The sequence below is a fragment of the Salvia hispanica genome, chromosome 1 (genome assembly GCF_029641045.1).
Source record: "Salvia hispanica isolate PSC_SH4W2 chromosome 1, Shi_PSC_v1, whole genome shotgun sequence".
Classification (NCBI taxonomy): Eukaryota; Viridiplantae; Streptophyta; class Magnoliopsida; order Lamiales; family Lamiaceae; genus Salvia; species Salvia hispanica.
Genome location: NC_142692.1, coordinates 37137473 through 37165373, shown reverse-complemented (window position 1 = coordinate 37165373; position 27901 = coordinate 37137473). Strand labels below are relative to the sequence as shown.

Below are 27901 nucleotides of genomic sequence, written 5' to 3'. Positions count from 1 at the left end.
GTGGTGGTGTCAGGAGGTAAGGGAGGTGAGTCTGAGATGGGAGTGTTGGCATGGTCAATATGTAGTGTGGCTGAAGAAGAGGTTACGGGAAAAGTGGCTGGTGGGAGATGAGAGAAAGGAAAAACAGATTCATGGAAGACAACATTTCTGGTAATGATTTCCTGCATGTTGTCAAGGTCAAGAACTTTATATCCCTTATATCCAGTGGGATAGCCAAGAAAAATACACTTGGAAGCCCTTGGAGAAAATTTATCTCTGCCTCGTTGTAAGGTGGAGGCATAGCATAAGCAACCAAAAACTTTCATATGGGAGTAAGATGGTGGTTTATTGAAAAGAATATGGAAGGGAGTGGTTTGATCAGGTAGGACAGAGGAGGGTGTTCTGTTAATCAAGTATGCTGCGGTAAGGATGCAATCACCCCAGTATTGTTCAGGAAGATGAGATTGAAATAGAAGGCTCCGAGCCACATTTAGGAGGTGTTGGTGTTTCCTCTCAACTCTTGCATTTTGCTGGGGTGTCTCTACACATGAGTGCTGCACCACAGTGCCAAAAGCACTATAAAGAGAAGTAATGTTGAACTCAGGTGCATTATCAGTCCTGATCATCTTGATTTTTCTCGAGAATTGAGTTTGGACAGTATTAAAGAATTGCACCATAATGTCTCTCACATCAGACTTGAATTTCATTAAGAATGTCCACACAAATCTGGACTTATCATCAACTATTGTCAGAAAATAGTGAAAACCATGGGAAGTAGCTGGAGAGAAAGGTCCCCATACATCACAGTGGATGAGATCAAAGATGTTTGCAGAAACAGAATCAGAGTGAGGAAAGGATAGATGCTTTTGTTTAGCTAAAGGACAAATTTCACAAAGAGAAGGAGTTCTATTAGACAACTGCAGTACATCAGAGATGCATTTGAGTTTACTGAAAGAGGGATGACCTAGCCTCATATGCCAAACATCAACAGAAACAGCATTAACTACATTATCAGAATGGGAAATTTGCTCAATAGTAGAAGTAGCAGGGATATTACCAGAATCTAAATGCAAAATATAAAGATTTCCAAAGCGGCTACCCTTCCCAATCAAAGTCCCCTGTGAAGCTTCCTGAATAAGGAGAGAATTATGAGTAAAATTAACTGTGCAGGCTAGGGAACTTGTTAGAGAACTGACAGAGATTAGATTGAAAGTGAAAAAGGGAACACAGAGAACTGAAGTGAGAGTGATGGTAGGAGTCAAGTGAATTGTCCCAATATGAGTTACTATAGCTGTCCCCCCATTGGGTAAGTTCACAGAAGCATCACTAACAGGAGATGAAGTATGGAATAATGACAAGTTACAACAGACGTGATGTGTTGCACCAGTGTCAATAATCCAAGAGGGTGAGCAATTTACAGAGGCAATAAAGGGTGAAAAAGAGATTGTACCAGTGAAGTGTGGTTGCTGAGAGGATGAAGGAGCAGAGGTAGGAGGAGTATGAGTGAGTGCGGCAGAAATAGGCTCAGATGAAGAAGCTTGAGATGCATGAGGAGATGTGTTAAGCTGTGTCTGCAAGAAACTCATCATTTTCTGACACTGTTCAAGCATGGCAATAGCAGAATTAGATGAGATGCCAGTGATAGGAGCTGTAGCAGGAGCATCAGATGCCTTCTCAACTGCATCTGCAAAGTTATCATCAATCATGTTTACTGAACCAGACTGGGAGTAGTCCCTGGATTTGGGAACAAATTTCCCTCTCCCTCTGCCAAAACCAGGAGGGAAACCATGTAGAGCAAAACACTTATCAATAGTGTGATTAGGCTTCCCACAATGAGAGCATTTCCTCTCCCTGCCAAATGAAGAGGAAGCAGCATTCGCTGCAAAAAGCTGTTCACTAGAAACAGGAATGGTCGGAGAAACCACAGATGAAGGAGGACCACCAATATTTCTCTGTCGCTCCTCCTGCAGTACCATAGAGAAGACCTTGGATAGAGTAGGCATGGGAATCATGGATAATATTGTAGATCTGATGTGGGAGAAGTTTGGGCTCAAGCCAATAAGGAACTGCATAGTGCACTCTTTCTCCTGATGAGAGTGCCACCTCCTAGCGCTATCACAATGGCAGGTGTTGCAGGTGCACCAAGCAACCGGCTGAGAGTGACGAAATTCATCCCAAAGAACCCTGAGATTGGTGAAGTAGGAGTTAACATCAGAAGAACCTTGAGTTAAGTTCATGATCTGCTGCCTAAGCTGATAACCATGGGCAGAATCAGATTGAGAAAATCGATCGCGAAGATCGTTCCAGATTTCAAAGGCATCGTCCAAAAACATAACACTCGAACGGATCTGGGGAGAAATAGAATTTCTCAGCCAGGAGACTACCATGCTGTTACAGCGTATCCAGGCGGGAAGCAACAAATGATCTTCATCCGGGCGAAGAAGAGTGCCATTGATGAAGGGCATCTTGTTCTTAGCTAGGAGAGCAGTAGTAACAGATCTACTCCAGTTAATGAAGTTAGATCCGGTGAGAATCTCAGGAACCAGCTGAGCTCCAGGATTGTCGCTGGGATGCAAGTAATATGGGCTGGAGACATCCTCAAATTGATTGGGGTAGATGATTTCGCGACGCGGCGGCATTGTGAGGAGAAAAGGGAAAAAACGAAGGAAGAAAACAGAGGATTGAAGCCAAAATCAGGCGCGGAAGCATGAAATGTCACTGATACCATGTAAAATATAAAAGATAAAAAGCTCCATAATCGTGGAGAATAAAAGAGATGAAGATTAAAAAAGTAAATCTGTATTTTTACTTGATGGATAAGAAACGAGATACAAAGGCTACTTTATACTCTTAGCTCGAGTGTAGATCAGTGCATGTACACTTGCACATACACAATTATTTCTCATAACAAAGGTACTAACTAACTCTCATCTAGAAGCTTCCTTATTCTTATGAACCACGTCACCACATTTTGTATGTACACATCTAATCCAAGCAGCAATCTTCCTTGTTCCATAATAGTTTTCAACAATAAATATGCATAAACCTTATATACAAAATTGAACTTTTTGAATGTTGAAAATAAATTAATCTGTTACATACCAACACACCATGTTCAAATGTTATCCAACACATCAAATCCAACATATATGACATGCCAAAATAATATTCACATACCAAAATAATACTCAATTTTAGTAAGGAAAATCTGAAATTGTGAATCATATAAACGATTGAGGGACATAATTAAATTGGAATATCAGAAGCTACCAATAAAGATTTTCTACATATTTTACGCTCGAGGAATTGTGAAATTTCTTGCAGCTTTATACGGTATCATGGAATTGAGTTTGCAAAAATAGAATGGAGCTTTAAATTTCAATTTCAATATTTGGTACAACAAAATATTTAGATTTAGAATTGAATTATAGTTCCGATTCCTCCAATTCCACAAATGAAATTTCATATGAAAAAGTAGATAATTGAAATTTCAAATAATTATAAAATTGGATATTGCACACACTACACAATGCACACTAGACACACAAATACACACTATTCCATATATTGTTTTTACCTAATAAAAGATTTGGAATTGAATTACCATATGTACCAAATTTGATAAATGAATCTAAAATTATGATAATGTAAATAATAATTGATATATAAGGATGCAGATTTGATCAAGAACCACTCATATATGATATGGCGATTTGATCTCCACGTTAATAAAAATGTCTCATCATACTATGTGGGGTTCTAAATTTGAATCAAATATATTGGCCCATTTTTATTATCATTGTACTGACCCACAACACGTCTCAATTCCTTTTTTTGATTTTGGTGGAAATTCATAGTATCTGAATTTCTAATTTTCTATTAATTATATATTCATCAGTATTTCAAAACTTGAATTAGTAAGCAAATTGGCAAACTAAACTATAAATTCATAATTTAATCAGCTGGGGCAGTTTAACTACTGATCAGAATGAAATAATGTACAAGTATATATAATTAAAAACATACTATTATAAAATATAATTGTACGTGTATTATATAAATGTGTCAAACTTTAGTAAATGATAAAGTATAATTAAAACATGGATAATGAATATATTTAAAATTTTAATGAATGATAGATATAAACATAATACACATACCATATTAGTATTAATGAATTACTTTAAAAAATATACTAATTTAATAGGAATGATTAGTTCGTGTAGTTAAAAATTGATTTCTTCTTCTTTTTTTCTCCTTCGTCGATTTTATATTTTCCTTTCCTATTTTTTCCAAGACGGATATCCTTTTTTATATGTAAATACCTTTTTCATTTCTATTATCAGTCTTCCAATTTTACATACGTTTTTCATCACTTCAAACATACTCTTTCCATTTTCAAGCTTGCCTATTTTATTTTATTCATTTGCGAATTTTTTGTTAATATTTAAGCATAAAGTTAATTACAAATTGGTGAAGAGTTGTAGGAGTAGTATTCAATATTTTCATGAATATTAAATGTATTCTTGTTCATACAATTGTGCAGATAACTCTATTTTGCAGTTTTTTTTTTTAGTTTTTAACATATGCTACAAATCTTAATATTCATTTTTTTTGAAGAGCATGAAACTAATTGCTACTACTGATTATAAATTAATTTATCACATATAAATTAGTCTACAATATAACTCTCCCCAAATTCTACAACACCAAATAGTCTTTTTTGTCTTTTAGCTCATAAAAAAATCCAAATATTTGAATATAAAAAAACAAAAACGTGCGCAAATAAGAATGCAATTTCAACGAAAATTAGGAAGCTTTTGAATAAAAGGTCGAGTTTTCACAGTCAAAACTCAAGAGGAAGAAACGTCGCCGACCTTTTCCTTCCTTTCAGGTATGATTTCCCTCCTTTTTTTTGTGTTAATGTATCCAATTTCTCACTAATCATGTAACTAGGTTTTGCAAGAATCGCGTAATCCTGTGCTGATTGATGCTTGATTCGTTATGTTTGTCGCGATCATTGATTTGTTCGTGACTCAAGTTGCGATTTTTTTGGTGGGATTTGATCGATCAGTGCATTGATTTTGAGCAGTTATGATGGGCTTGAGCTCCATGGGCTATGGGGTTGGGGGGAATTCATCCACATCAAATCTATCTGCTTCTGCACCTCCTTTTACTGTTGATCGATTAAACCCTAATCCCAATTCAAACCCTTTGCTGCATTACTCCGATTATGGTGCTGAGCCGTTTCCCCAATTATCTGCAACTGATTCTAATGACATGATTAGTGATGATTATCGGTTTTCGGCCTCTGTGTCTGTTCATAATTCTGGTTATGGTGGTGATGTGAAGCCGTATTACTCCCCGTATGTCACGTCCTTGACTGGGGAGGATAGGGTTTTGGGCGGGGACGAGGGGTCTCGTTACAATGTGGGGCGTAGTGTGGCACCTCAGCATGATTATGCTCGGAGCTTGTTTGACTTGGAGTATGGGCCTCGTTGGGTGGGCGGTTTAGGCTTCGATGATGGGAAACGGGCTAAAAGATCAGAATTTGATGGGAAATTCTTGCCGGAGAAGCTATTCGTTGGTGGCTCACATGGTTATGAAAATCAATTGTACCATGGTATGCCTTTCTATTATCTTTTACGATGTAAAATGTGGTAGATGTTGCTAAAAAGTTTCGACTTTTACCCGTAGATCATTTAGAGTCTCTTCTGAAAACATCCCATGCTTGAAATCGGGAAGGTTTATCTGTTTCAGTCAACATTCCATTAGCTGGCATTTAGCAACTTCATAGGAACCTAATCTGTTGAACAACTTGACATTTGGATATACTGTAATATTGAGAAAAGATAGCTTGTTTAAGTTCAGAGTTTACAAGCTCTTAGTCCAGTGATTGGTCGTTGAAACCTTGCATTTTTCGTTTCTTGCAAAGGTTGACACTGTTATTAATAAACGATACTAAGAAAGCATGTTTAATTCAGAGTTTACAAGCTAAAAGTGATAGCATAATTTGTCTTTTTCTCTGATATTTTTTTCTTTAAATCTTGATTTGCATTAGTTAAGTTTGTTTTGCTTTGAAAGATGATGTGAATCAGGATGAGTTGAAACTAAGACTGACATTTTAAACCGGTATTCCATTTTGTTTTGAGGTTTTTATTTGATCTCATCTTTCATAGCCAATGATGCAATGTGGTACAATACATCGGTAAAGATAAGTTATTATGCCATGAGCATCAGTTTAGAATTGCATTGTTATTTATCTTTCATGGATTTATTCTTGTGAAGTAGTTTGCTATACGGAATATCATATTGTGTCTAAAATTAATTTTCTGTAATTCAGGTGGGTGCGGCAGTGAAAATCGGAACCAATTCAAGGAAGATTCTAGCGTTTTATATAAAAATCTTCGACAGGTGCCTGACCGCGAAGTCTATACTGGCTCATCGAGCACTGGATACATGGAAGACAAGTCACGCCTTGAGCAGCAATTCGGCTTCTTTCATTACGATTCATGTAAAACACTTGTCACGTCAGGTCCTCCCTACCTTGAACCTTATCCTCCTCTAGCGTCCTGTGCAACGGAGAAGAACTTTCCAGACTATAAAAACCCGTCCAGCCCGTATGAAAAATGCATCAGGCCTGTCGATGCGCCCTGTCATGGTCGCGTTTCAGTTGGGAGATCGTCGCCCACAGTGGTCATTAGACCACCGCCAGCTTCCAAGTTGGATTTGGGACAAGGTAATGCTTCTCGTAAATCTGATGGTAGCGATAATGCTGCTAGGGTCCACATTGTGAATTCTGATTATTCCAATCTCTCGAAGCCAGAGACGAGTCCTTCCAAGTTCTTCAAGCAAGGGAATGCTTCCTCAGTTTCTGTGAAAGAACTTTCAAGGCCGCTGAATACTAAGGATACTACTGATTCCGAGGTTATGTTAGGATCTCAACTAGCCCACGTGAATGTCTCGAGTGGTTTTTCAAAGACTGGTGATGACATTCAAGCGGTTGATTCGACTGAGGAGTCTTCGGATTTTATGGACCATCACAGCACTGCGGTAGATTCACCCTGTTGGAAAGGAGCACCGTCTTCTCCTTTTTCAGTGTTTGATATTGAATCTGGAAACTGTGATCGAGACAAGGTAAATTTGGTCGAACAATATGGATTTGGTCATGGCGAGCATCTGAGTCTCCAGTCAATTGATTCTAACCGAGTTTTCTCTGAGAAAGTTGACTGCAACACGGGAAATGAAAATGAATGTGGAAGAGACGGCATGAAGCTTGGTTTCGAGAAGGCTCTTGAGGCAATCTGCTCGACTTCAGAGCAGACTTTATTGGGTTGTGTAACAGACAGAGTTTGGATCCCTCCCGCGACAAGGAGCAATGGAGCCGAGCTTAGTGGCGGTATTACGAAGGATTGCAATCGTCTGAACGACTTAACGAGTGTTTTTGATTTCCAAGTCTCTGACACTAAGTATTTATTCGGTGAAGGATGTGTTGGGATGACGGGGAATGATGTCTCTGAATGTGCTTCCATGGCAGTCCTTGCAGCAGAGAAGGTTCTCGCCTCACCCGCTTCTCAAGAAGATCCAACTGAGAACAGTACGGTACCAGGTCCGAGACTGGATGTGTCATCAATTGTTAAGTCGATGCATAGCCTCTCAGAGTTGCTTCGGTTTCACATTTCAAGCGACGTATGTCCTTTAGGGGAAGAAAACACGGAGATTCTTGAACACACAATAAGCAACCTTAGTACTTGTTTGAGTAAAAACTTCGCACAGGTCGTAGAAACTAATAAACCAGAGCTGAAAGATCTTTCTGGAGAAACTTCCGTTCGCGAGACATGTTGCGCAGTAAGCCTAATCGTGCAAAAATGAACTATTTTTTCGTATTTTTTTTTTATCAAATATAACTCTAATATTTTCCTTTTTGTCTGTCAGGATATTATTACAAGAGGCCTTCGTATGAAAGGTGAAGTTTCAAATTCCTGCACCGGGATCAGTACGAAATGTGAAGTTTCATATCCTGGTAAGAAAGATGAAATATCACCAATGGTTTCGCCCTTGAGGGATGATTTTCACATTAACGGAGACGATGATATGGCGAAGGTGCGTGCCATGTTTTTAACAATTCCATCATTTTCAAGTACTGTGGTAAACGATTAAGAGTTCAGAAGCTGTTGCAGGCTATAAAGAAGGTCCTCGAGCAGAATTTCGAGATAGACGAGGACATGCACTCACAAGCACTTCTGTTCAAGAATCTGTGGCTAGAGGCGGAGGCTAAATTGTGCTCCATCAGTTATAAAGCTCGTTTCGAGAGAATGAAGGCTCAGATGGCAGGCGTCAAGCTCAAGGCTCCGAAAGGTTAGATTTACACCGTGTTAGAACGAGCCTTTTCATCTGCTACAATCCTAATAACTGCTATAAATGTTATCAGAGGACGAGGATGTTGCAGAGATGGTATCCGAGCTTTGCATTTCGCCCGATTCTGTAATCATGTCTGTGCTGGCTCCCGAGCCTCGTGTCGACACACTGCCTAAACCTGTGTCGCTGGAGGCGTCTGCTTCTGGCGCGAGTGGACATCTTAATTCTGTCGAGTCTTCAGTTCTAGCCAGGTTCAATATCTTGAATTCTCGAGAGGAGAAGCAGCAACGGCCCGAGATAGTCGACTGCAAGCATGCAGATTCCATCACGGCCAGATTCAACATCCTGAAATCGCGAGAGGAGAGCTCGAAACTAGTAGGTGTGGACAAGGAAAACCCACCACGGGCGATCCCTGACGAGAAACATTTCTGGCCGCTTGTCAGAGGTCAGTCGGGAGACGCTGGCAGTGGCAAGTTCGACTCGTATTTTCAGCATGCTGCTGGCTCTGTCACGAAAATTGCAGCGAGTAGTCATCTGGAGACGATCAGCACGAACAAGCCCGGGTGGCGCGATAGTTTGTCTTCGTCGGAGTGGGAGCATGTGCTGAAAGATGATTTTTCATTGAAAAACTAGTGAATTTGTTGCTAACTGATGTATACATATATATATATATATGGAGTACTAAACTTGTCCCTCTTGAGATTGTCACAACATTTTGTATATTGGGAAAAAACATTTGTGATGATCGAATTAGACTTTGAATATAGTGTTTTATTTGGTCTCTGTATGCTTGGGATATTGAATTCTTGATTTTATGTATATCTTGAAAGAATTTGACAGATCAAGATTTTATCAAGTGTACTTATTTACCTGCTACATTTCCGCATTTAGTGATATACATTATACAAAGAAAATGACACATGATGTAAAAGAAATCTTTATGGATCTTGTTGCAAGGAGCAAGAAATAGCAGTTTTTTTTATTCATTTATTTATTGTAGTCCCCTCAAATCACTCTTGTATCTGTTATAAATGTCAAAACCTTGCACTAGATTAGCTGTTAAAGTAATTAAAATTGTAAATTGTAAAAAAAAAAATCATGAATTTTGGTTCGTCCCACAGCTTTATTGTAATATACTACTTTATTGTAGATTTCATGGTACGTGTTTCAATTCAATGACATGGTTGAGTTATTTGCTAAGTAATTTGAGAAAAATGATAAATTACCGTCCCATCCTTATAGAATTTTTCGACTATCACTTTACATTCAGTTTAACTTAAATTAGACTAATGGAAAACATTTAAAAATATTAAAACTCTTAATTTTTGTTCACAAATAATTTTTAAAATTATGGAACGAATTGAATTTCACCAAAATTCATGATTTTTCCAACTATTTATCAGAAACGAAAAACTAACAATACCATTATTAGTTTAGCCTTTTTCATGACCCCATTTTGAGGAATGAAATCATAGATTAGTCCCACTTGACTCCCACAACAGCATATAAAATCATCATTTTCCGAAATTATTGTCACAAATTTATCTAACCCAACCACTAACTTTGGATTCTCATGCACCTAAGTCAAACATAAATGGATTCGATTTGATCACTTACATAAAATCAATGTCACAACGCCTAAAAAAAATAACACAACATCAACAGCAAACTAAGCCTATATTTACTTCTTTTTCATCCATTATAGAAAAATAAGACAAATGCACCGAATTTTTGTCTATATATAATCATCTCTTGCAATGTAAGAACACATCAACTAAAGCAATAGGCACAATGAGTTGTAAGCTCCTCCAAACTCTCACCACAGCAGTCCTGTGCCTCTACATTGTCGAGGCAGCGACAACTCAGCTTCAAGTCGGGTTCTATCAGCGCTCGTGTGGCTTTGCTGAGTTCGTCGTGAAGCAAGGCGTTCGAGCTGCGTTCATCAACGACAATGGAGTTGCTGCAGGCCTTGTTAGGTTGCATTTTCATGACTGTTTTGTAAGGGTAAGAGAATTTTTATGTTTACATAAAAAAAATACAGTAACCTTTTTTTAAAAATAAATTGGTTTTCAGTCCAAGAAAAGCTCTACTCCATCAAGCATTGTTGTGTGCAGGGGTGTGATGGATCTGTGCTGCTAGACTCCATCGGTTCACCCAAGGCAGAGAAGGATTCACCCGCGAATAATCCAAGCCTTCGGGGATTTGAGGTCGTTGACAGCATCAAGGCTAGGCTCGAGGCCATGTGCCCGGGGGTAGTCTCGTGTGCTGATATACTCGCATTTGCAGCTCGGGACAGCATTGAGATGGTAAGAAACTCTGCACGTGTATCATACTTTGATTTCCCGTATCATCGGTCTGTGTTGTCAGGCCGGAGGACTGGGGTACGACGTCCCTGCAGGGAGGCGAGACGGTAGAGTTTCTTTATCGGAGGAGGCAAACGGAAACCTACCACCACCATCACTCAATGTGGATCAACTCACTAAAGCATTTGCAGACAAGGGGTTAACACAAGAGGAAATGGTCACTCTTTCTGGTAAAATCTCTTATCACAAGTGTAACTTTTTTAAAGCATGTTTGTATTATTGAGGCCCATAAATGTATATTGAAAATGAAACATGAGATGAGAGTTTGTTTACCAACCCGTGCAGGGGCGCATACGCTGGGGCGGTCCCACTGCACGTCTTTTAGCAACCGGCTCTACAACTTCAACGTGAACTCGAGCATAGACCCGACTCTGGATCCCCTGTATGCGAGCCAGCTCAGGCAGCAGTGCCCGCAGGGGGGAGACGCGAGCCTGGTGGTGCCGATGGAGGCCACCCCTGCCACAGCTGACGTGGCGTACTACAGAGCTGTGGCGACAAATAGAGGGCTGTTCACGTCCGATCAAACGCTGCTGACGGACCAACGGACGAGAGCTCAAGTGTTCCAAAATGCTCAAAACCCATTCATTTGGAAAAGCAAATTTGCTTCAGCAATGGTGAATATGGGAAAGATTGGAGTTTTAACTGGCAATGCTGGTGAAATTCGCAAGGATTGTAGAGTGGTAAATTAATAGAAGATGAATATCATTTACATAAATTAAAAATTTGGAAAGATATGAGGGCTAAATTTTCGTTACTTCAACCATATATTGTCAGGGAATCAAGACGTTAATAAAACTAAGATTGTAGCATTGATTCCAAAATATATAACAAGATGCAAAAATAGAAGAGATTAAGATAATAAAAATGTCTAGGTTGTGAGCTCCATGATAGCACTCACAATGTCTCCATTGTGAGTTTTGAGGGCATTGACAGCCCTGGTCCTCGACACCCCGGCTTGGGTCATGACCAGTTCGATGTCACGAGGCTCGACACCCGTCTCATCGACCTCTCCCTCTTCTTCTTCAGGTGCAGATTCAGGTGCAGCAGTCAGTTCTGACTTGCCCATCACAGAGCGAATGTCCGGTGCCCTGAACTGTTCAGCAGCCTGGGTCTGGAGCTGAGAGCTCAAATCCTCGATCTTGGCCTCACCGAAGATGACATAGGTCTCAGAATTAGGGCTTTTGAAGACATCAGGTTTCGAGATGAAAAACAATATCTGCATATATGCAAAACTTATTAGACAAGCACCTATAACGCGTAAAGAGAGTAACGAAGAATTGAGCAGAAAGTTTACATTTTTAGTTCTCTTAATTGTGACTCTGCTGACACCAAGAACAGGCTTCATGCCGAGCTTCAGCATGGCCTTACGGCTCTTTTTTTCACTTCTGCTTTGCTTGGATCCTTCAGTTCCAGCTGCTCCAAGTTTACCATTGAACAACACAATTATTTACACAAAGCTAATAAGTTTTCAAATGAAAAGTTCAAGGAATATCGTAACAAACTCAATAAAACACTAGTACAACATCAACGAATAATCAAAGAACATTCATATTAATAAGAATGAATAAGTAAGAAAATCAATAACTTGGTTTCCAGCTACAACAGTATATAACAACGAATACTCATTATCAAAGTGAGATCTTCAAAACTAGGTTACAAGCTCAAGAACAATGGAACCAGATATCTAGTAACCTTACGAATGTGCCTAACAATTACTACATGTTGATTAAAACCATTTCATATGACATGTAATCTGGCTTCTCGAAAACGCCTAGCATAAGCTGAATGAAAGAGATTTCCAAAGGAACATACAAATCATATCAGAAAATAAGATTAATCGTAATATGTTCCTAAATCACATTTATAAATGTCACAATTCATAAATTAACAGCAGAGCCAAAACCTTAACACCGAATTCCATCGCAACGTACTACAAAAATCCAATAATCTCACACATTACACCTTCTACTTATTAGAAGAAGGTATCCAGAGAATTTCCATCACTGAAACTAAGCATTTCACCCTAAAAATAGTACTAAAACAAATCCACAAATCTCAACTTAGCATAAATTGAATGAAGAAATTTTCAAAGGAACATACAAATTCAGATCAGAAAATCAGATTAATTGTATTATGTTCATAAATGACGTTTATAAGTGTCACAATTCATAAATAATGAAGGGAGGAACCACCACCTTCATACAGAATTCCGGCCAAACGCAATACAAAAATCCAATAATCTCACACATGTATCCAGAAACAGAACATTGTTCTGATTAAACGAACGACAATTTCCATCACCGGAACAAAAAATTTAGCCCTAGAAATAGTAAAGCAAATCCACAAATCTCAACAGAATCGGAGATCCTACATATCTCAAAAAAAACTAACAAATACACCGATAATATTCGTTAATCAACACGCTCACATAACAAAAACACAATGCTGAAAAAAAACGCACACACGCACGGACAAATATAGAGAAAGAGAGATACCTAGCGTTCCGTCGTCCTTGTCATCCTCTTCATCGTCGGAATCATCCAAATCATCATCATCATGATCCTCATCTTCCTTCACGTCCTCCACCAATGGCTCATCCTTCACCAAAAGGATTATTGATTTCAGTGAAATAAATAAATCTACCAACAATTGAGTAACGAAAGTTGAGAGATGGAGTATACCAGAAGCTTCTTCTCGGCTTCAATCTCTTCGACGACGGGTCCAGGCATGGCGTCGGAGCTGTGAGAGAGAGAGTGATGATAAGAGTGAAATGAGTGATTCAGTTGCTTTACGTCGAAAAGATAAACGAATGGGTTTTTGGATATCTAGGGTTCATTTTTGGGCTTCGGCCCAACACTTTGGACTAACCTTCACTTTAATTATTTTTTTCCATAAATTTTTTATGAAAACGAGTCACTTAAAGTAGGATGTAGGGAGTATATATTATCCCTCGATGTGAAAGAATGAGTTGTATCGATCGATATTGCCCCTCAAACAAGGGCAATTAGGGTTGCTTAGCCGTTATCAGTTGATCAATAATTGTTTGATGGTCCAACCGATAATAATCGACTATTTAAATTGCGATAACCGACTAAAGTGAAAAATTTAGTAATTATTAACTGATTAAAAAATTAAGTCTCAGTCATTAATTAAGATCTTTTGCATTATATCTAGTCACTTAAATCTAAGTCTTTCTCATCATCATCATCATCTTTTCTTATGCAATTTTGGAAACTCTCTATCTATTTCTTATGCAATTTTGGAAACTCTTGAACAATGTATGAATAGTAACTATTTGCATTTTTTTTGTGCATAGATAAGTAATTTTTCTGTCAATTATTTGTCACATTTTGCTTGAGCTCATTGGTTAGTTGGTCCATGACAGATTAGGTGTTTCTTATATTCGTTAGTTGATTTGTTTTCGGCTTTAGCCGCTTCCTTTTACCAAAAAAACTTGATAACACGGAACTAAGTACGATGTAGTGGATAAGGTGCTTCATATATTTATGAACAAAATCACCTCCCGAACGAGACCCCTTTCATCTAGTAAAGTTTAGCATCGAACTAAACAACAACAAAAACAAAACACTACCATTTCTACGCTAGCTAACTATACATTCTTGTCCCAAACTTCATCGTTGAACGCATGACAATGGGCGGCTGCTCCAGTCCACCTCGTACACGGAGCAGATACATCACACACATAACAGTAGCACTGCAAATTACAAAATAAAAACAAGAAGAAGAAGAAGCAAGTGTTGGTTTAGATTTAGAAATGGAGCAACAAAGGCGGCTGAAAACACAAGGCAACTTTTACCAGTGTGCAGTGCTTGTGGTGTGGCGTGTTTTTAAAGGGAAATCGCGCACAGGTGTGGATAGTCTGTGCAGGCAACCTGCTTGAATTCATCCAAGAAGGAATATCTCAAATCTAAAACAAAAACATAATGGAAGAATGATTGAATCGTATAAAGTACAAGTTTGAAAGAAACTGTTTGAAGGGATTCTTCAACCAAGCGCAACAAGTTTGATCAAAGCATAAAGAAAGGGATGGAAACTCAACAAAAAAGAGGAAGTAATTATCACCTAAACCAAACTAAGTGACTTCTACTAACTTCCAAACACAAGAATGTTACGCCAAACTTAAATTCCCTAAAACAAAACATTGGCAATCAAATAATGAAATTCAAATCTTTCAAAACAAGCCCAGCATCAAACACCTAGAATGCAGATATTCCAAATTCCAATCAACAACAAAAAAATAACTGAAAAAAAGCAAAAAGAAAATAGAAAATCACCTGGCCCTTCTCAGCAACAAAGCTCAACTCCTCCTCCTCACCAATAATAGTGCTGGGAAATTTTATCGCATCCAAATTATTGTAGGGATCGAATTCGAGGATGAAGCACTCCTCCTGCTCCTCAAATTTCTCGATTTCTTCTTTCTTCTTCACGCAAAATATCCATCTCAGAGAGAAGGGGAAGAATCGCTGATTTCAATCAATTTTCGTTTCACGGCCTTCTTCGGAGTTTTCTTAACTTTCCGTTTCTTGGCAGCGGATTTTTGATGAATTTTTGTTTCTTGGTTGAAAATTTGGAAGAGATCTTTGGAATTTGAAATTCTGGAAATCTGAGGCGAGCGTGGGAGATGAAGACACGAAATTTGAAACTGAGACTGAGTTTTATTTTATATATTTAATTATATTTTGCAACGGTAATTATTTTAAATTTTATGTAAAGCCCATTACTTGTGGAAATGGGCTTTGTGGAGAACTGCAAACTGGGCCTCTGTAGTATTACTATTTACTTTTTGGATTGTTGAACGATGTTTCTAACAACAAATCCAAACTTATTAATGTAATCATTTAAATCTCACTATGCAATTCCAGCTTGTTGACTTTTTTTTTGTTTTCGTCCTTATTCAACATACGGATGTTCACATCTAATATCACAACTTTCAAAAAATTGAGTATTTCCCACGAATTTTTAAACTGGCAAATAATATCATGAATTTTACCTCGAGTTTGTTTTTTCCCACGAATACAAAAAATTCATGTTATTTTTATAGATTGAAAAATAATTTTGGACGGTGTGCTTCAAGAAAAACTATTTTCAAAGATTGAAAAACTTGAAACTCTCAAAATTGTTGTCGAGAAATTACGAAAAAAAATCCGTATCATAATATTATTTGTGGGAATTTTTTCATTTGTGGGAAAAACAAACCTAGGGTAAAGTTCGTAAATATTATTTGACAATTTAAAGTTCGTGAGAAAAACCCAATTTTTTGAAAATTTTGTGATATTAGATGCCAATATCCCTTCGACGTATTATGAATGAATTGTTTTGTTTTGTGTAAGGACATATGGTGTTATGAGAAAAAATAAAATTTTGAAGTAGTTATATTTGAAGTAATTAATGAATAAAATATCAATATAAGAAAAAATACAACTATTTCGGTAACTTGCGTGCCTGGCGAGATTGCAGAGTTAGTCAGTCGTTACAGAAAACATGATATCACCGAAAGGAAAATTTCAAACCTATAAATTTTGTTTTCTGAATCGATCAGCGATGCTGGATGGCGGTTCTCACTATATATATTAGCTTATTAGGGATGAATAAGATAAGATTTTTCAAGGGGGTGTTAAATTTTGTGACGTTTACTAATGGACTAATCACATTTTCAATCTTTCAAGTAGATTTGCTTTGTAGAGTGAACTAAATAAAACTTGTCACTACTATAGCTCAAAACATATTTTAATCACGTAAAATTTTGAAAATTAATTAGATTTATAAAAAATACATAGTATATTAAATCTGGAAAACCTATATATGTAAATTAATTCCAATATTGAAAGAATCATTCCAAAAATGTTTTGATCAAAGTCACCCTTTTGTTAGGTGGTAGTTGGTAAGTCGTCGTTTTTGGCCCAAGAATATTCTTCAAAATACATTAATTGATAAATACAGATAAAGAACGGTAATCTAATTAATTTATTAACTTTTTTCTCCAATTGTAATTCATGAAATCCTAATCGACATTATTAAAGACAAAAAGCTTTGTTATTATGATAGTGTGAAAACATATGCAAAAACGTATAAAGTAGTTGTATTTGCTGACAATTAACAACACTAAAAAGTCACATAAACTAATTATACTACTTTATCTTATATTAGTGTTTTATCCATTAATTAGTTAATTTACCCTTTCAGCTAACCGGAAATTATGTACTCCTACGTAACAAATTAAATGACTTTAATTCATTTGGTTCGCTTTTGAATTTCAATTTGAATTGACTAATTCTTCGATGGGAAGAGTCAGCACAAGGCATTAAATAGGGTGAACGTCGATACAAAAATAACATCCATATGCATTTTGATTATTTTTTTATATATTAGCATATTATCGTTCCTTTATAAATCAAAAATCAAGTTAATTATATGTAAATTGCTAAACCTTTTAACGATAGTAGTAATAAATAAGCGTAAAATTTTATATTAGTCAAAAAGTCCTAATGTTGCCATGAATTAAACAATTTTATTCATTTGTACTTTATTCATACAATAAACAAGATCGTTTAGTTAAAAAAGTAATATAAACACAGAGTATATTACGTGTAGATGATCATAATTTTTTACCATGAAATAATTAAAATAAATCCAAACTACAAAATTTTCTTGCTAAATTTAAAAATTGTGGACTTGACGAGAATTTTACACATTTCATGATATTTTTGGTAATATTTCTTTATTTTTTTAATTATTAATGTGGTTGATTTATCGAAATTATTAATAGAATTGCGTGCGAAAATAAAATTATGTACTACTAGTATCATAGGTGGTAGGTCTATTTCGAATTTACGTGTGGTTATATAGTGATAGTTGGGATTGGCTGTTGATGTAATAGAATCAACTTAATGATAGGACATGCGTATTGTTTTCCTTAAAAAGAAAGCAATAACAAATACATTATCTTTGTTTAAGAAACTTATCTCATTTTATCTCATGCACTTTTTGCGACTGACACGTGTCAATCTCTTTATACACTTGCAAAGAGAAAATGTGGAGGTGCAATGTAGTAGATCAAAAAGTTTGCCCTATTTTGTGGAGATTAATAATAATAAAAAAGTAGAATATTATTATTAATTCGATATAATCTATTAGAAGTCTTATTTTATTACTACTATTTTTCTTCGCTCCAGTGCAAGACTGCAAGTCTTATTCTATTTTTTTTAAGTAAGCATATTAATTCATTTTATAATTATAAAAATAGGAACGTGCACTAAAAGCAAATGGAGCGTAGATCAAGGAGTAATATATATAAATTGAAAAACTATCATAAAAATCATAGTCTAATTAAACTATAGCTCATTATGCAATTTTAAGAATCAATTGAATAAATCATCTTTATAAATTGAGCAAATTATCTTAAAAAGCATACTAATTAATGTTTCGTCAAATTATATTCAACCCGCACCTTTAAGAATCAACAGATCAAATCTTCGAGTTTTAATCCCTTTGCAAATATTATACGTAGAAAAAAATCTCATCAAATTCATATGATGTATTGTCGATATTTTCTCCAAACGCACTATGTTCTTTATAAGTAGACGACATTGATTAGTTCAACAACAATAACATCAACATAGTATAACGTTTTAATTGTTACAACAGATACAATAACAAATAAAAAATTCACAACTTTTGAAACTAAAAATATTTGTGAGAGACTTAATTTTTTCAACAATATAGTATACCTTTTTTAATGGAAAGAGTTGAACTTCCTAGTTGATATCCCAAGAAGCAACTAGAAGAAAAGGGAAAGTTGGTAAAAGGAAATTGATGAAAGGTGGTGGTGGGAGCCATACTCTTCCAACCACTCACTCTATCTCAAACCACTACAAAAGTTAGGTAAACTCCAAATTCCATATATACCCTACTTTTTCTCACCACTCTCACTTCACATTCCATCACTAAATCAAAACCCAAAAGATGGCTACAAATTCAACCACGACCAAGAATCCACGTGGCGAAGAGGAAGAGAATTTCCTCTTCGCCATGCAGCTGGCCAGCGCCTCGGTGCTGCCGATGGTGCTCAAGGCCGCGATCGAGCTCGACCTCCTCGAGCTCATCAAGCGGGCCGGGGACGGCGCCTTCATCTCCCCGGCCGACCTCGCTGCGCAGCTCCCCGCCGCCAACGCCGCCGCGCCGGTGATGCTGGACCGGATCCTCCGGCTCCTGGCGAGCTACGCCGTCCTCGAGTGCCGCCTGGAGACGCTCGAGGATGGCGCCGTGGGGCGGCGCTACGGGCTCGCGCCGGTGTGCAAGTTCCTGACCAAGAACGACGACGGAGTTTCCATGGCGCCGCTGGCGCTCATGAATCAAGATAAAGTGCTTATGGAGAGTTGGTGAGTTTTTTTTTAAAATAAATGTCGATTTTGAAATTTGATCTAATTTTGTGAGGTGGAGAATAATGCTACGTAGTAGTATATTTTATTGAAACGGGGGCCCTTTGATCATTTTTCATTTTATTACGTTAGTACATAATTTCGCAATTTAGGTATAGGGGTGATTTATCGATTTGACGATTATTGATTATTGATTATGTATGGGAAGTTCAACTATCGATTACTCTTATAATAAATAACTGACAAAATAATGAATTTTATATAAATAAATAATAATATTAGTTTCCAAGTCAAAAGAGTTGGTTCAGTGGTTAGAGTGTTTCCATGGTAACCTTGAAGTCACGTGTTAGAAATAAGTATCGATACCGGTTACTAATGAAGGCGGTGATAATTTAGTTGGCGAATTAACTGATAATTTTGTCAAATTATTAACTGAATGGACCGATTACCCATCCCTAATTAATTAATTGGTTAAGTATATATCTATTGATAGTTAAATCGGTCGATTAATCATCCCTAATTGATTAATCGGTTAAGTATATATCTATCTAATTGGTTATATGGATTTAAATAGTAGTGGAGTATATGATTAGGTTATGGTAATCTTAAGCAAAGCAATTAATTGACTAAACTTATAGTATAAGCTTCACATGGGGACCAACTCTCCTAGGCTGTTTTCGTTCTCTATCGTAAAATAGTGTGCAAAATTCTGGTTCTATTACCTTTACCTACTACAGGAGGGCCACCAAATGTGTCATAATTATTAGAACTAATATTTTGAGATATAAGTTAAATTGAATTATTTAGACATCTTATCACAATTAGTCGTTTTCAATTGGTGGGTACAACATTTGATCATTATTTTCATTTCTTTAAATGAATATATTCATGGGTTTGGTGAGCACTATTTTTTATTTTGCTAACTTATTTTTTGCGAAAAATTCTTATCGATATAAAAACTTAGTACTGAAAATTCAATACTAGTTTGTACACGTTGCTAGGTAATGTGTTCAATCAATTACAATTATAATTATAATTAATGATCAAAACAAGAAGGCATTTTAATCCATAAATGTAGTTCAAATCTAGGTCTTGGATTAGATGATCTAATGGTCAATAATTAACCGGAAGGTCATAATTAAGCAGTTTTAGGTCATATTATAAGATTTTAGTTTAATGTCATGTCAAGATCATTTTAGGTCATGCTTTGTTAGCATTACTAAAAAATAAACTAACTATGACCTAAAAATGTCCTACGCATAATTTTATTCTGAGTTTCTGTATTTAAATTTAATTTTCATAGATCAAAACCCAACTACAATGTAGTATATAACACTTGATGATATAGTCAGACCACTAAATTTTGACTCATAAAATTGACATGCCTCAAGATTCTTAATGAGGAATAGAATCTTAATAGTATTGTCCGTTATTCTTAATACAACTAGTATTTTGTGATTTTAAAAAGTTCGACATAACATATTTTAAATGTTTCATTTTTACTATATTTAGTTAATAGGTCATACATTTCACAAACATTTTCCACGCACATCTCTTAAAACTCATGTTGAAACAATTGACTACGGCCACGGTCTTATAGTAAAATTGTTTTTGTGTGACAAAAGGTACCACCTAAAAGATGCCGTTCTTGACGGAGGCATTCCCTTCAACAAAGCCTACGGGATGACTGCATTCGAGTACCATGGTACAGATTCAAGATTCAACAAGATCTTCAACCAAGGCATGTCCAACCACTCCACCATCACAATGAAGAAGATTCTAGAAACTTACAATGGCTTTGATGGGGTCAAGACTGTGGTTGATGTTGGTGGAGGAACTGGAGCCACCCTCAACATGATTCTTTCCAAATATCCTTCTATTAAGGGCATTAATTTTGATTTGCCCCATGTTATTGAAGATGCCCCATCTTATCCAGGTATGTGATTTAATTTGTGTTTCTATTAGTAATTTTGGATTGTGGATTTTAAATAGAAATGTGTGTGTTGTGTTTGTGTAGGTGTAGAGCATGTGGGTGGGGACATGTTTGTGAGTGTGCCTAAAGGGGATGCCATCTTCATGAAGGTAAACCTTAAGTTACCAAAACACCCCTCCTCCCTCTCATTATCACACATAAATGAAAATGGAAATTTACATATAAATTCCTAAACTATTGATTTGTTTCAAGATTTCGGCGCTGATGTAACTTGATTACTTTTTTACGTGACGTTATTAGACACCAATCAAACTAGCATCACATTTTAGACAACGAAATATTGTATGGTAGTAACCTTGATTGATAGCAAAATATTAAGCAAAATAAGAATTTGACAAAAATTTAACAACTTACATGCAAATACCCAAAAAAACGAGTATGTTTCTCCGATTTTTGCCTTGGCTTTTGTATTTTGAGACATAGCTTTGCCGATTGCTCTGTTCAACTCTTACTCACCATCTTTAGTACTAGTTTGAACGTTCTTATGTTATATTAAAAACTACTGAAAAAAGACTCATATTTGGCTCTTTTTTGTTTAATTATTACAGTGGATCTGCCATGACTGGAGTGATGAGCACTGTGTGAAATTCTTGAAGAATTGCTATGATGCATTGCCACAAAATGGGAAGGTAATTTTGGCAGAGTGTGTTTTGCCAGAGGCACCAGACACTGGCCTTGCCACCAAGAATGTTGTCCACATTGACGTCATCATGCTGGCCCACAACCCAGGTGGCAAGGAAAGGACAGAAAAGGAATTTCACATCTTGGCCAAAGCTGCTGGCTTCAACCACTTCAACAAGGCTTGTTGTGCCTACAATTCTTGGATTATGGAGTTGCTTAAATAAATCAGAAAAAAAAATGATACAAGTGTGGTGACAAGTTTACTTTGGGGGTGTGGTTTAGTTGAGTTGAGTTTTTCTGTGTGTGATTTTTATGCCTTTTGGTGAAGGGTGTGCAGTTGAAATTACTAGAATACCCTCCAAAAGATGATGGAACTATGCGCTGCTTATATGAGTTTGTATTCCCCTATGCTCAATAAATAAAGCATTCTTAATTTCCATGCCTTTTTACAGTATAAATGAATTTAAATTTAAAGATCGTGTCACAGGCATCAGAAATTACCACGCCACCACTATACCAACCTCATACATACTACTGTCCACATATAAATATTCATAGTGTGACATTTTCACATAAGCTTATCTTGGAAGGGTTTGTTCCAAGAAACATTATTGGAATAAGGATAGTAGACTTACATTTATGATAATAGTTGTGTAGCTTAAATATAGATTTTAGGACATAAATCATTGTCTAGCCGATATTCTTGAAAAGATCCAAGCAATGGCCTTGGTCAAGGTTTCTACTCCAGAATTTGTCAAAATATTCAGCATAAGTGTAGTCTCTGTAAATGGGCTGTGATTGGTCCTCAATCAGCTGTGCCGGAGCTTTGATCACAGCCCGGTTACTCGGGCACAAGAATGTCGCTATTGAAATTCTTGCTCTCTCCGAGTTCACTACCGCTCTGTGCCACGTGCTTTTGTATTTTGAGTTGCTCAACGCCTGCATTTAAATAGAGAATATCACAATTTACACTCCACTTTTGATAATAAAATCAAAACAAATAAATAATTTTAGTACTTTTAGAGCTTTATTTAAAATAGATTAGTGGAAATTAAAGCAAGAATAAAAGTATGGGCGCCCAATTTGTAAACGCACACTTTTATTGGGCTTTGAGACCATACAACGGTATTGGGCTTATTTTTTAAATGGATAAATAAACATAATAATTCTTTAAAGGTGAAATTATATATGAAGATTTTGACTTTGGATATTAACCACTTCCCTACTGAGCCAACACACATAATTTTATTCAATATCTAAGCTTCACCCGTGAAATCAAAGCTCGCTTTATTTATTTTCTCTATTTATATTTTGATTTTAATATGTTGAATTTTATATTTATTTTGTTTCTACTACCTCAAATGTTATTATTGTAGTCGTTAATTTACAATCACTCAAAATCAAAGATAGATCATTTTGAATAAATTAAAAATTCAAGCTCTGATTGTAACGCAATTTGTCAAATTAATGATATCAATAACTATTGCAAGATAATAAAATTCAACAAAATGCATGAAACCATTAACGCTAAATGTGGGCTAAATGACATCTATGTTCATAAAAATTTTATAAAGTGTTTGTTTTATGAATTAACTAGAGAGAGAAAATAAAGTGAAAAATAGTAAAATAGATGGTTCGAACCTGAAGTTGGTCACCGATGTTGACAACAAAAGCATTCGGAACGGGCTTGACGGACAACCATTGTCCATCGTTGAGCAATTGAAGGCCTGAAACCTGCGTGTCTTGAAGAAGGATTGTGAGAGTGTTGGGATCGGTATGAGCCGGGAGCCCGAACGTGAGTTCGGGCTCCGGACACGGTGGGTAATAGTTTATTGCCATATGCTGGCCCGCTTCGCCCAAGCTACTATTTATATAGCCTTTTTCAAGGCCCAAACTCTGAGAAATTACTTCTTGTAGTCTCAAGCCCAATTGTCTCACTTCCTTGCTATAATTGCTCACTATTTCCCTATGTATACAAAAAATAATTTTCGATAGTTTGAAACTTTTTAATGTGTTGTGAATAAGAGTGAAGAAGGAATCAAATACTATTATATGTAAAATTATTTGGCCAAACTGATTCAAAACAAAATCACTTACTAAGTGGAGTATATCATAAACATTTAATTTTATTTATATATCTTCTTTCTTTTTTCTTGGTTAATATTTATGAATAAAATAATAGTAATTAGTAGTTTCATTAAACAATTAAAATCAAAATACATAATTAAAAATCGGAATGAAATATATTCAAATTCTACATATAGTAGAAGCCAGCAAGAAAATATTCAAATTATTTTTGTATTGAGAATTAAAAAAATTAATGGGTGATTACATCTCGGCCATAATCCTCATGCTTTTGCATGATACAGACGTAGAAGAGCGTGTTTTGCTTTTTTCAGCTTGTCTTAATGTTAATATTAAATATAAAATATGAAATATATAATAAAACTAGAACTTTTAGAGATTTATTAAATTTATGTATATTGAGATTAATTTGTATTTTAATTTTACAAAAAAATCTCCTTCTATTATCCAACTATACAAAAATTATTAGTGGTGCGTAGAGTCTTTTAAAACGTCTTTTAAAACATAATTATGCTTACAAATTAAAAGATGAATCTTCAGATATTCCTTATCTTTTTCTAGTGTTACGTCGCTCTCACTGTTAAAGTCAAGCCCTTTTTGTTGAAATAAAAGTTCATTTGTTAGTATAAAAAGGAAAGGAGAGTTCTAAAAGAATCAAATTTGATCGCTTTTCTTTATTCAATGAATCAAAATTCAGCACAATAAATTAAACTTCGAGGCAATGCTAACATATACTTCCTCTATTCTATAAAGAGTCCTATATAATTTGAACACAAACTTTAATAAGTATAAAATAAATAGATTGAATAAACTATTTATATTAATTTTATAAGTATAAAATAAATAGATTGAATAAACTATTTATATTAATTTTATAATAAAATATGACTGATATAAGTTAGTGAAATATTAGGCCTAGTTACTATTTAAAATAAAAGTGAAATAAGACTCTTATTAACTGACCCAACAGTATATTTAGGCTGAAACCGAAAAAAATGACTAACTCTGCAATATACGGGGGCTAAAATCTAGGATAATGGTCCAACCGATTGAAAAAAAATTAGGCAAGTCGTCCAAACGATCAGACGAAAGTCTAACCCCTCCAAGACTCACCTTGAAGGGATAATTAAAAAGGAAAAAAAAATCCGACCCTCCAAGATTCATCTTGATAGAATTGCGAGAGGATGCTCATAATTAAAACTAAAAAATAGTAACATATAACTATCCAAAAGTAGTATTAATAGAATTCCCAAGGTTCTATAAGCAACTAAAACTAATATATAAATCTAATAGACCATTTTTATTATGAATTGACCTTAAGATGAAACTCATGAATTCCTATCGATTATAAATGCAAAGATAATTATTCAACTAAACAAATTACTCCATATTTTTATGTCCGAAGTAATTTAATTTAAAAAGTTGAAGATTTCCTAAACTATTGCCGAAAATTAAAGAAGTAGTATTAATCTATTATAAATTAATTAGTGTTTATAAACCGATTTTAAAAACAAAAAATTAGTAGCCGTAATCTAGAAGGTGCTGATCAAGATCCACACAAGCAATACTAAATTCAACCATTTACGTTTTGATTAATTAATTTCAAACGTCTATCACTAATAAAATAAGGGCAACGACCACTCAATTAAAGAACAATACATCATTGCGTGGTCCAATAATATTAGTATAGTTGTACTCGTCATAAGCCAAAACGCGTTTTTCGACATAAACTTAAATAACGTGTCTGACAGTAAGAGAATATTCCTACTTAGCTGGCGTCATTAAATGACGTCAGCGATAAACGTCATAAAACAAAATACTAACTTCAATTATTCCAAAAATTAATAATTTTTAATATAAATAGCGTTGTTTCTTCTTAATATTTAATTTTAAATCTTTTTCCTAAATCGAATTACAATAGACCAATTTTATCTCTTTTGGCCGATTTAAATAGGACGAATGAATTATAGTTATGTTTCTCTGTCTTATTTTTCAAACTGGTTACACAATATATAAATTTACATACATTTAAAAAGGGTTCGTTTACAAAAAAAAAATAATTTGTATATTCCATCAATTCCACTTAACTCTTTTAATATTTTACCAATTTTAATAAATACTTAGGCAGTAGTAAGTGTTTGGATAAGTAAAAAATTGGCTAATATTTCATGTAAGAATATAGTGCTATTTAGTTATAAATTATAGGTGTGTGGTAAGGTGTGATTTGTGTATAAATAATTTGATATAATGAGAATAAAATATTAAAGGCATTATAAGAGTTTTAAGGTACTATAAATTTATGTGTACATCATTTCATCATATCTCTGTTTTGAATTTAAGGATAATTATATAATATATTCATTGAACATAGCAAAGGCAATTCTAGCATTCCACGTGAGAATACTTCCTACTTTCTCGAAAAGGAACATGGTCCATCAATTCTTTTAACAACTTGCTTCTTCAATTTATTAAATATTGAATTTACAAACATTATCTCATGGTTGAGAAATCGAGATCATATTCTCATAGGAGTATAAATGAACTTCATGTTTACGTAAGTAATTCCATTTTTATATACAGTATATAGACTTATCTCCTCTGTCTAATAATCTCGTTTTCATTTTAATTTGTATCATCTATAAAAATTAATCGCTTCATTTTTAAGTAAAATAGACTATCCTTTCTCCATTAACAATACATCAATTATATTTTTCTTTCGCACTATATGATCTTTTACATTCATAGCAAACGGAAGGGGTATATATAGCATTTAGTTAGAGTGACGCGTTCTTCTTTTTACGAACGAAAAACCCTAATTCTACAAAACTATTCCCATTTTATCATAAAAAGATCATTGCAAGTGTTTTATCATGCATATTTATCATATATATACACACACACTCTTTTCTAAGTACTATATAGAGAGATGGAGAGAGAGAGTTACTTGAAAGATGTAGGGTTTGTTGGCCATTCATGGACAAATTTGTCCAAAGGGTGGCAATGAAGCCTAAGATAATCCCTCCAATTATGAATCTTCTCTTTATGAAGATTAGAACTAGTGCTCAATCTTGTGGTTTTTGTGTGATCATTTGAGTATAATTTCATTTTCTCTTCCACAGGCAAATTGAAGAACTCTCTTGTCACATCCAACATTTTATCCATGCTCTCCATTGCCACACCATGGTTTATCACCTACATTTCACACACACAAAATTAAACACATTTTATCATGTCAGACATATCACTTTCCCATTTTTAGCATATCCAAGTAACAATATCAAAACATACTGCCACCCCTAAAATCTTGTTAAGACACGTAAACCTGGACGAATGAAGTATTTTTTTTAGGATCCACTTTCCATTTTTTAGTCGTTTCCAACAAAAATATCACATACATTCAACTACTTTGTTCTATACAGTTAAACACACTAGACCTCATCTCCTAAAATCCAATACCATCCATCAAGTATAATAGTACGACATTTGAAACTAGACGAACAGAGTAGTTTTGACGATTCAAATCCTAAAATAAATGTCCCACTTTTATTTATTTTTGTTTGTCCCAACAAATGACATCACATACATTCAACTACTTCTCTCTCTATAATCAAACACACTAAACCACGACTCCTAAGAAATCCAATACCATCTACCAAGCACGACATCTTGACGTAACTTTCCTTTTTCAGTCTGCCATATCAACAATATTCTACATATTCAACTATTTTTTCCCTCTTCGTAAACGAGACGAAGAGAGTATTCTTTTCGGGCTCAAATCCTATCATACAAAACAAAAACACTAAATCTAGAACAATGAAGAAAGCAATAAAAAAATGACCTGAAAAAAGCCATAGTGGTGGCAAGCATGAGAGATTTGTCGGGCCATGAGAGAGAGATCGGCAGAGCCCAAATCAACGATGGGAGCATTGAAAAAGTGTGCAACTTCCGAAAGTTTGGGCCTTTCGGGCTCGGGCCGGACGTAGCTGGCCGGAAGGGTCGAGCACCGGATACCGTTTGAGACTAGCAATACACTTTCCATTATGTTTTTTACATATATTACTAGTAATATTATTATGTTTTATATATGTGTCTATGTATAGAGA

The 27901-nt window shown here is 35.4% G+C and overlaps 6 protein-coding genes and 1 pseudogene across 9 annotated transcripts; 3 read left to right on the top strand and 4 right to left on the bottom strand.

Annotated features, from left to right (window-relative positions):
• Nucleotides 1-1074: 1074 nt before the first annotated feature.
• LOC148933718 (uncharacterized) lies at nt 1075-2618 on the bottom strand. The gene is made up of 2 exons (XM_089061233.1): nt 1430-2618; nt 1075-1109 (listed from the first exon to the last, which is right to left on the bottom strand). The coding sequence occupies exons 1-2, from the start codon at nt 2616-2618 to the stop codon at nt 1075-1077; spliced, it is 1224 nt and encodes a 407-aa protein (XP_088917359.1).
• Nucleotides 2619-4746: 2128 nt separating this feature from the next.
• On the top strand, nt 4747-9124 carry LOC125222683 (uncharacterized). Of its 3 annotated transcripts, none has more exons than XM_048125433.2 (6): nt 4747-4873; nt 5072-5602; nt 6323-7827; nt 7915-8082; nt 8160-8337; nt 8411-9124. In XM_048125433.2, the coding sequence occupies exons 2-6, from the start codon at nt 5074-5076 to the stop codon at nt 8968-8970; spliced, it is 2940 nt and encodes a 979-aa protein (XP_047981390.1). In that variant the 5' UTR covers nt 4747-4873; nt 5072-5073; the 3' UTR covers nt 8971-9124. The 3 variants fall into 3 exon arrangements, with proteins under 3 accessions (XP_047981390.1, XP_047981389.1, XP_047981391.1); XM_048125432.2 differs by having other exon boundaries at nt 4776-4873; nt 4936-5602; XM_048125434.2 differs by having other exon boundaries at nt 4801-5602; nt 6323-6718; nt 6806-7827.
• Nucleotides 9125-10047: 923 nt separating this feature from the next.
• LOC125222788 (peroxidase 5-like) lies at nt 10048-11432 on the top strand. Its single transcript, XM_048125594.2, has 4 exons — nt 10048-10341; nt 10452-10643; nt 10705-10870; nt 10986-11432. The coding sequence occupies exons 1-4, from the start codon at nt 10129-10131 to the stop codon at nt 11387-11389; spliced, it is 975 nt and encodes a 324-aa protein (XP_047981551.1). The 5' UTR covers nt 10048-10128; the 3' UTR covers nt 11390-11432.
• Nucleotides 11433-11434: 2 nt separating this feature from the next.
• Nucleotides 11435-13538, bottom strand: LOC125222789 (nascent polypeptide-associated complex subunit alpha-like protein 2). The gene is made up of 4 exons (XM_048125596.2): nt 13382-13538; nt 13196-13298; nt 11995-12113; nt 11435-11916 (listed from the first exon to the last, which is right to left on the bottom strand). The coding sequence occupies exons 1-4, from the start codon at nt 13427-13429 to the stop codon at nt 11569-11571; spliced, it is 618 nt and encodes a 205-aa protein (XP_047981553.1). The 5' UTR covers nt 13430-13538; the 3' UTR covers nt 11435-11568.
• Nucleotides 13539-14180: 642 nt separating this feature from the next.
• Nucleotides 14181-18662, bottom strand: LOC125185432 (uncharacterized; annotated as a pseudogene). The gene is made up of 4 exons (XR_007170134.2): nt 18642-18662; nt 14996-15369; nt 14518-14593; nt 14181-14415 (listed from the first exon to the last, which is right to left on the bottom strand). The product of XR_007170134.2 is annotated as an uncharacterized LOC125185432 (transcript).
• On the top strand, nt 18643-22150 carry LOC125217723 (caffeic acid 3-O-methyltransferase 2). Its single transcript, XM_048119247.2, has 4 exons — nt 18643-19099; nt 20725-21035; nt 21117-21181; nt 21641-22150. Exons 1-4 carry the CDS (start codon nt 18684-18686, stop codon nt 21935-21937), a joined length of 1089 nt encoding a protein of 362 aa, XP_047975204.1. The 5' UTR covers nt 18643-18683; the 3' UTR covers nt 21938-22150.
• Nucleotides 21739-27901, bottom strand: LOC125217724 (protein DOWNY MILDEW RESISTANCE 6-like). Its single transcript, XM_048119248.2, has 4 exons — nt 27637-27901; nt 26743-26990; nt 23355-23679; nt 21739-22652 (listed from the first exon to the last, which is right to left on the bottom strand). The coding sequence occupies exons 1-4, from the start codon at nt 27835-27837 to the stop codon at nt 22404-22406; spliced, it is 1023 nt and encodes a 340-aa protein (XP_047975205.1). The 5' UTR covers nt 27838-27901; the 3' UTR covers nt 21739-22403.

What these genes read in the sequence shown, in the direction of transcription:
- LOC148933718 (XM_089061233.1), bottom strand. Translation starts at nt 2,618, where the DNA reads ATGCCGCCGCGTCGCGAAATCATCTACCCCAATCAATTTGAGGATGTC. An exon ending in TCAGCAACCACACTTCACTG is followed by an intron (nt 1,110 to 1,429) that starts GTACAATCTCTT and finishes CTCCTTATTCAG; the next exon opens with GAAGCTTCACAGGGGACTTT.
- LOC125222683 (XM_048125433.2), top strand. Translation starts at nt 5,074, where the DNA reads ATGATGGGCTTGAGCTCCATGGGCTATGGGGTTGGGGGGAATTCATCC. An exon ending in TTCGCGAGACATGTTGCGCA is followed by an intron (nt 7,828 to 7,914) that starts GTAAGCCTAATC and finishes TTTGTCTGTCAG; the next exon opens with GATATTATTACAAGAGGCCT. An exon ending in CAAGCTCAAGGCTCCGAAAG is followed by an intron (nt 8,338 to 8,410) that starts GTTAGATTTACA and finishes AAATGTTATCAG; the next exon opens with AGGACGAGGATGTTGCAGAG.
- LOC125222788 (XM_048125594.2), top strand. Translation starts at nt 10,129, where the DNA reads ATGAGTTGTAAGCTCCTCCAAACTCTCACCACAGCAGTCCTGTGCCTC. An exon ending in CTCGGGACAGCATTGAGATG is followed by an intron (nt 10,644 to 10,704) that starts GTAAGAAACTCT and finishes CTGTGTTGTCAG; the next exon opens with GCCGGAGGACTGGGGTACGA. An exon ending in GGAAATGGTCACTCTTTCTG is followed by an intron (nt 10,871 to 10,985) that starts GTAAAATCTCTT and finishes CAACCCGTGCAG; the next exon opens with GGGCGCATACGCTGGGGCGG.
- LOC125222789 (XM_048125596.2), bottom strand. Translation starts at nt 13,429, where the DNA reads ATGCCTGGACCCGTCGTCGAAGAGATTGAAGCCGAGAAGAAGCTTCTG. An exon ending in AAGCCGAGAAGAAGCTTCTG is followed by an intron (nt 13,299 to 13,381) that starts GTATACTCCATC and finishes CTTTTGGTGAAG; the next exon opens with GATGAGCCATTGGTGGAGGA. An exon ending in CAAGGACGACGGAACGCTAG is followed by an intron (nt 12,114 to 13,195) that starts GTATCTCTCTTT and finishes AACTTGGAGCAG; the next exon opens with CTGGAACTGAAGGATCCAAG.
- LOC125217723 (XM_048119247.2), top strand. Translation starts at nt 18,684, where the DNA reads ATGGCTACAAATTCAACCACGACCAAGAATCCACGTGGCGAAGAGGAA. An exon ending in AAAGTGCTTATGGAGAGTTG is followed by an intron (nt 19,100 to 20,724) that starts GTGAGTTTTTTT and finishes GTGTGACAAAAG; the next exon opens with GTACCACCTAAAAGATGCCG. An exon ending in GGGATGCCATCTTCATGAAG is followed by an intron (nt 21,182 to 21,640) that starts GTAAACCTTAAG and finishes TAATTATTACAG; the next exon opens with TGGATCTGCCATGACTGGAG.
- LOC125217724 (XM_048119248.2), bottom strand. Translation starts at nt 27,837, where the DNA reads ATGGAAAGTGTATTGCTAGTCTCAAACGGTATCCGGTGCTCGACCCTT. An exon ending in ACCACTATGGCTTTTTTCAG is followed by an intron (nt 26,991 to 27,636) that starts GTCATTTTTTTA and finishes TGTGAAATGTAG; the next exon opens with GTGATAAACCATGGTGTGGC. An exon ending in ACATCGGTGACCAACTTCAG is followed by an intron (nt 22,653 to 23,354) that starts GTTCGAACCATC and finishes ATTTAAATGCAG; the next exon opens with GCGTTGAGCAACTCAAAATA.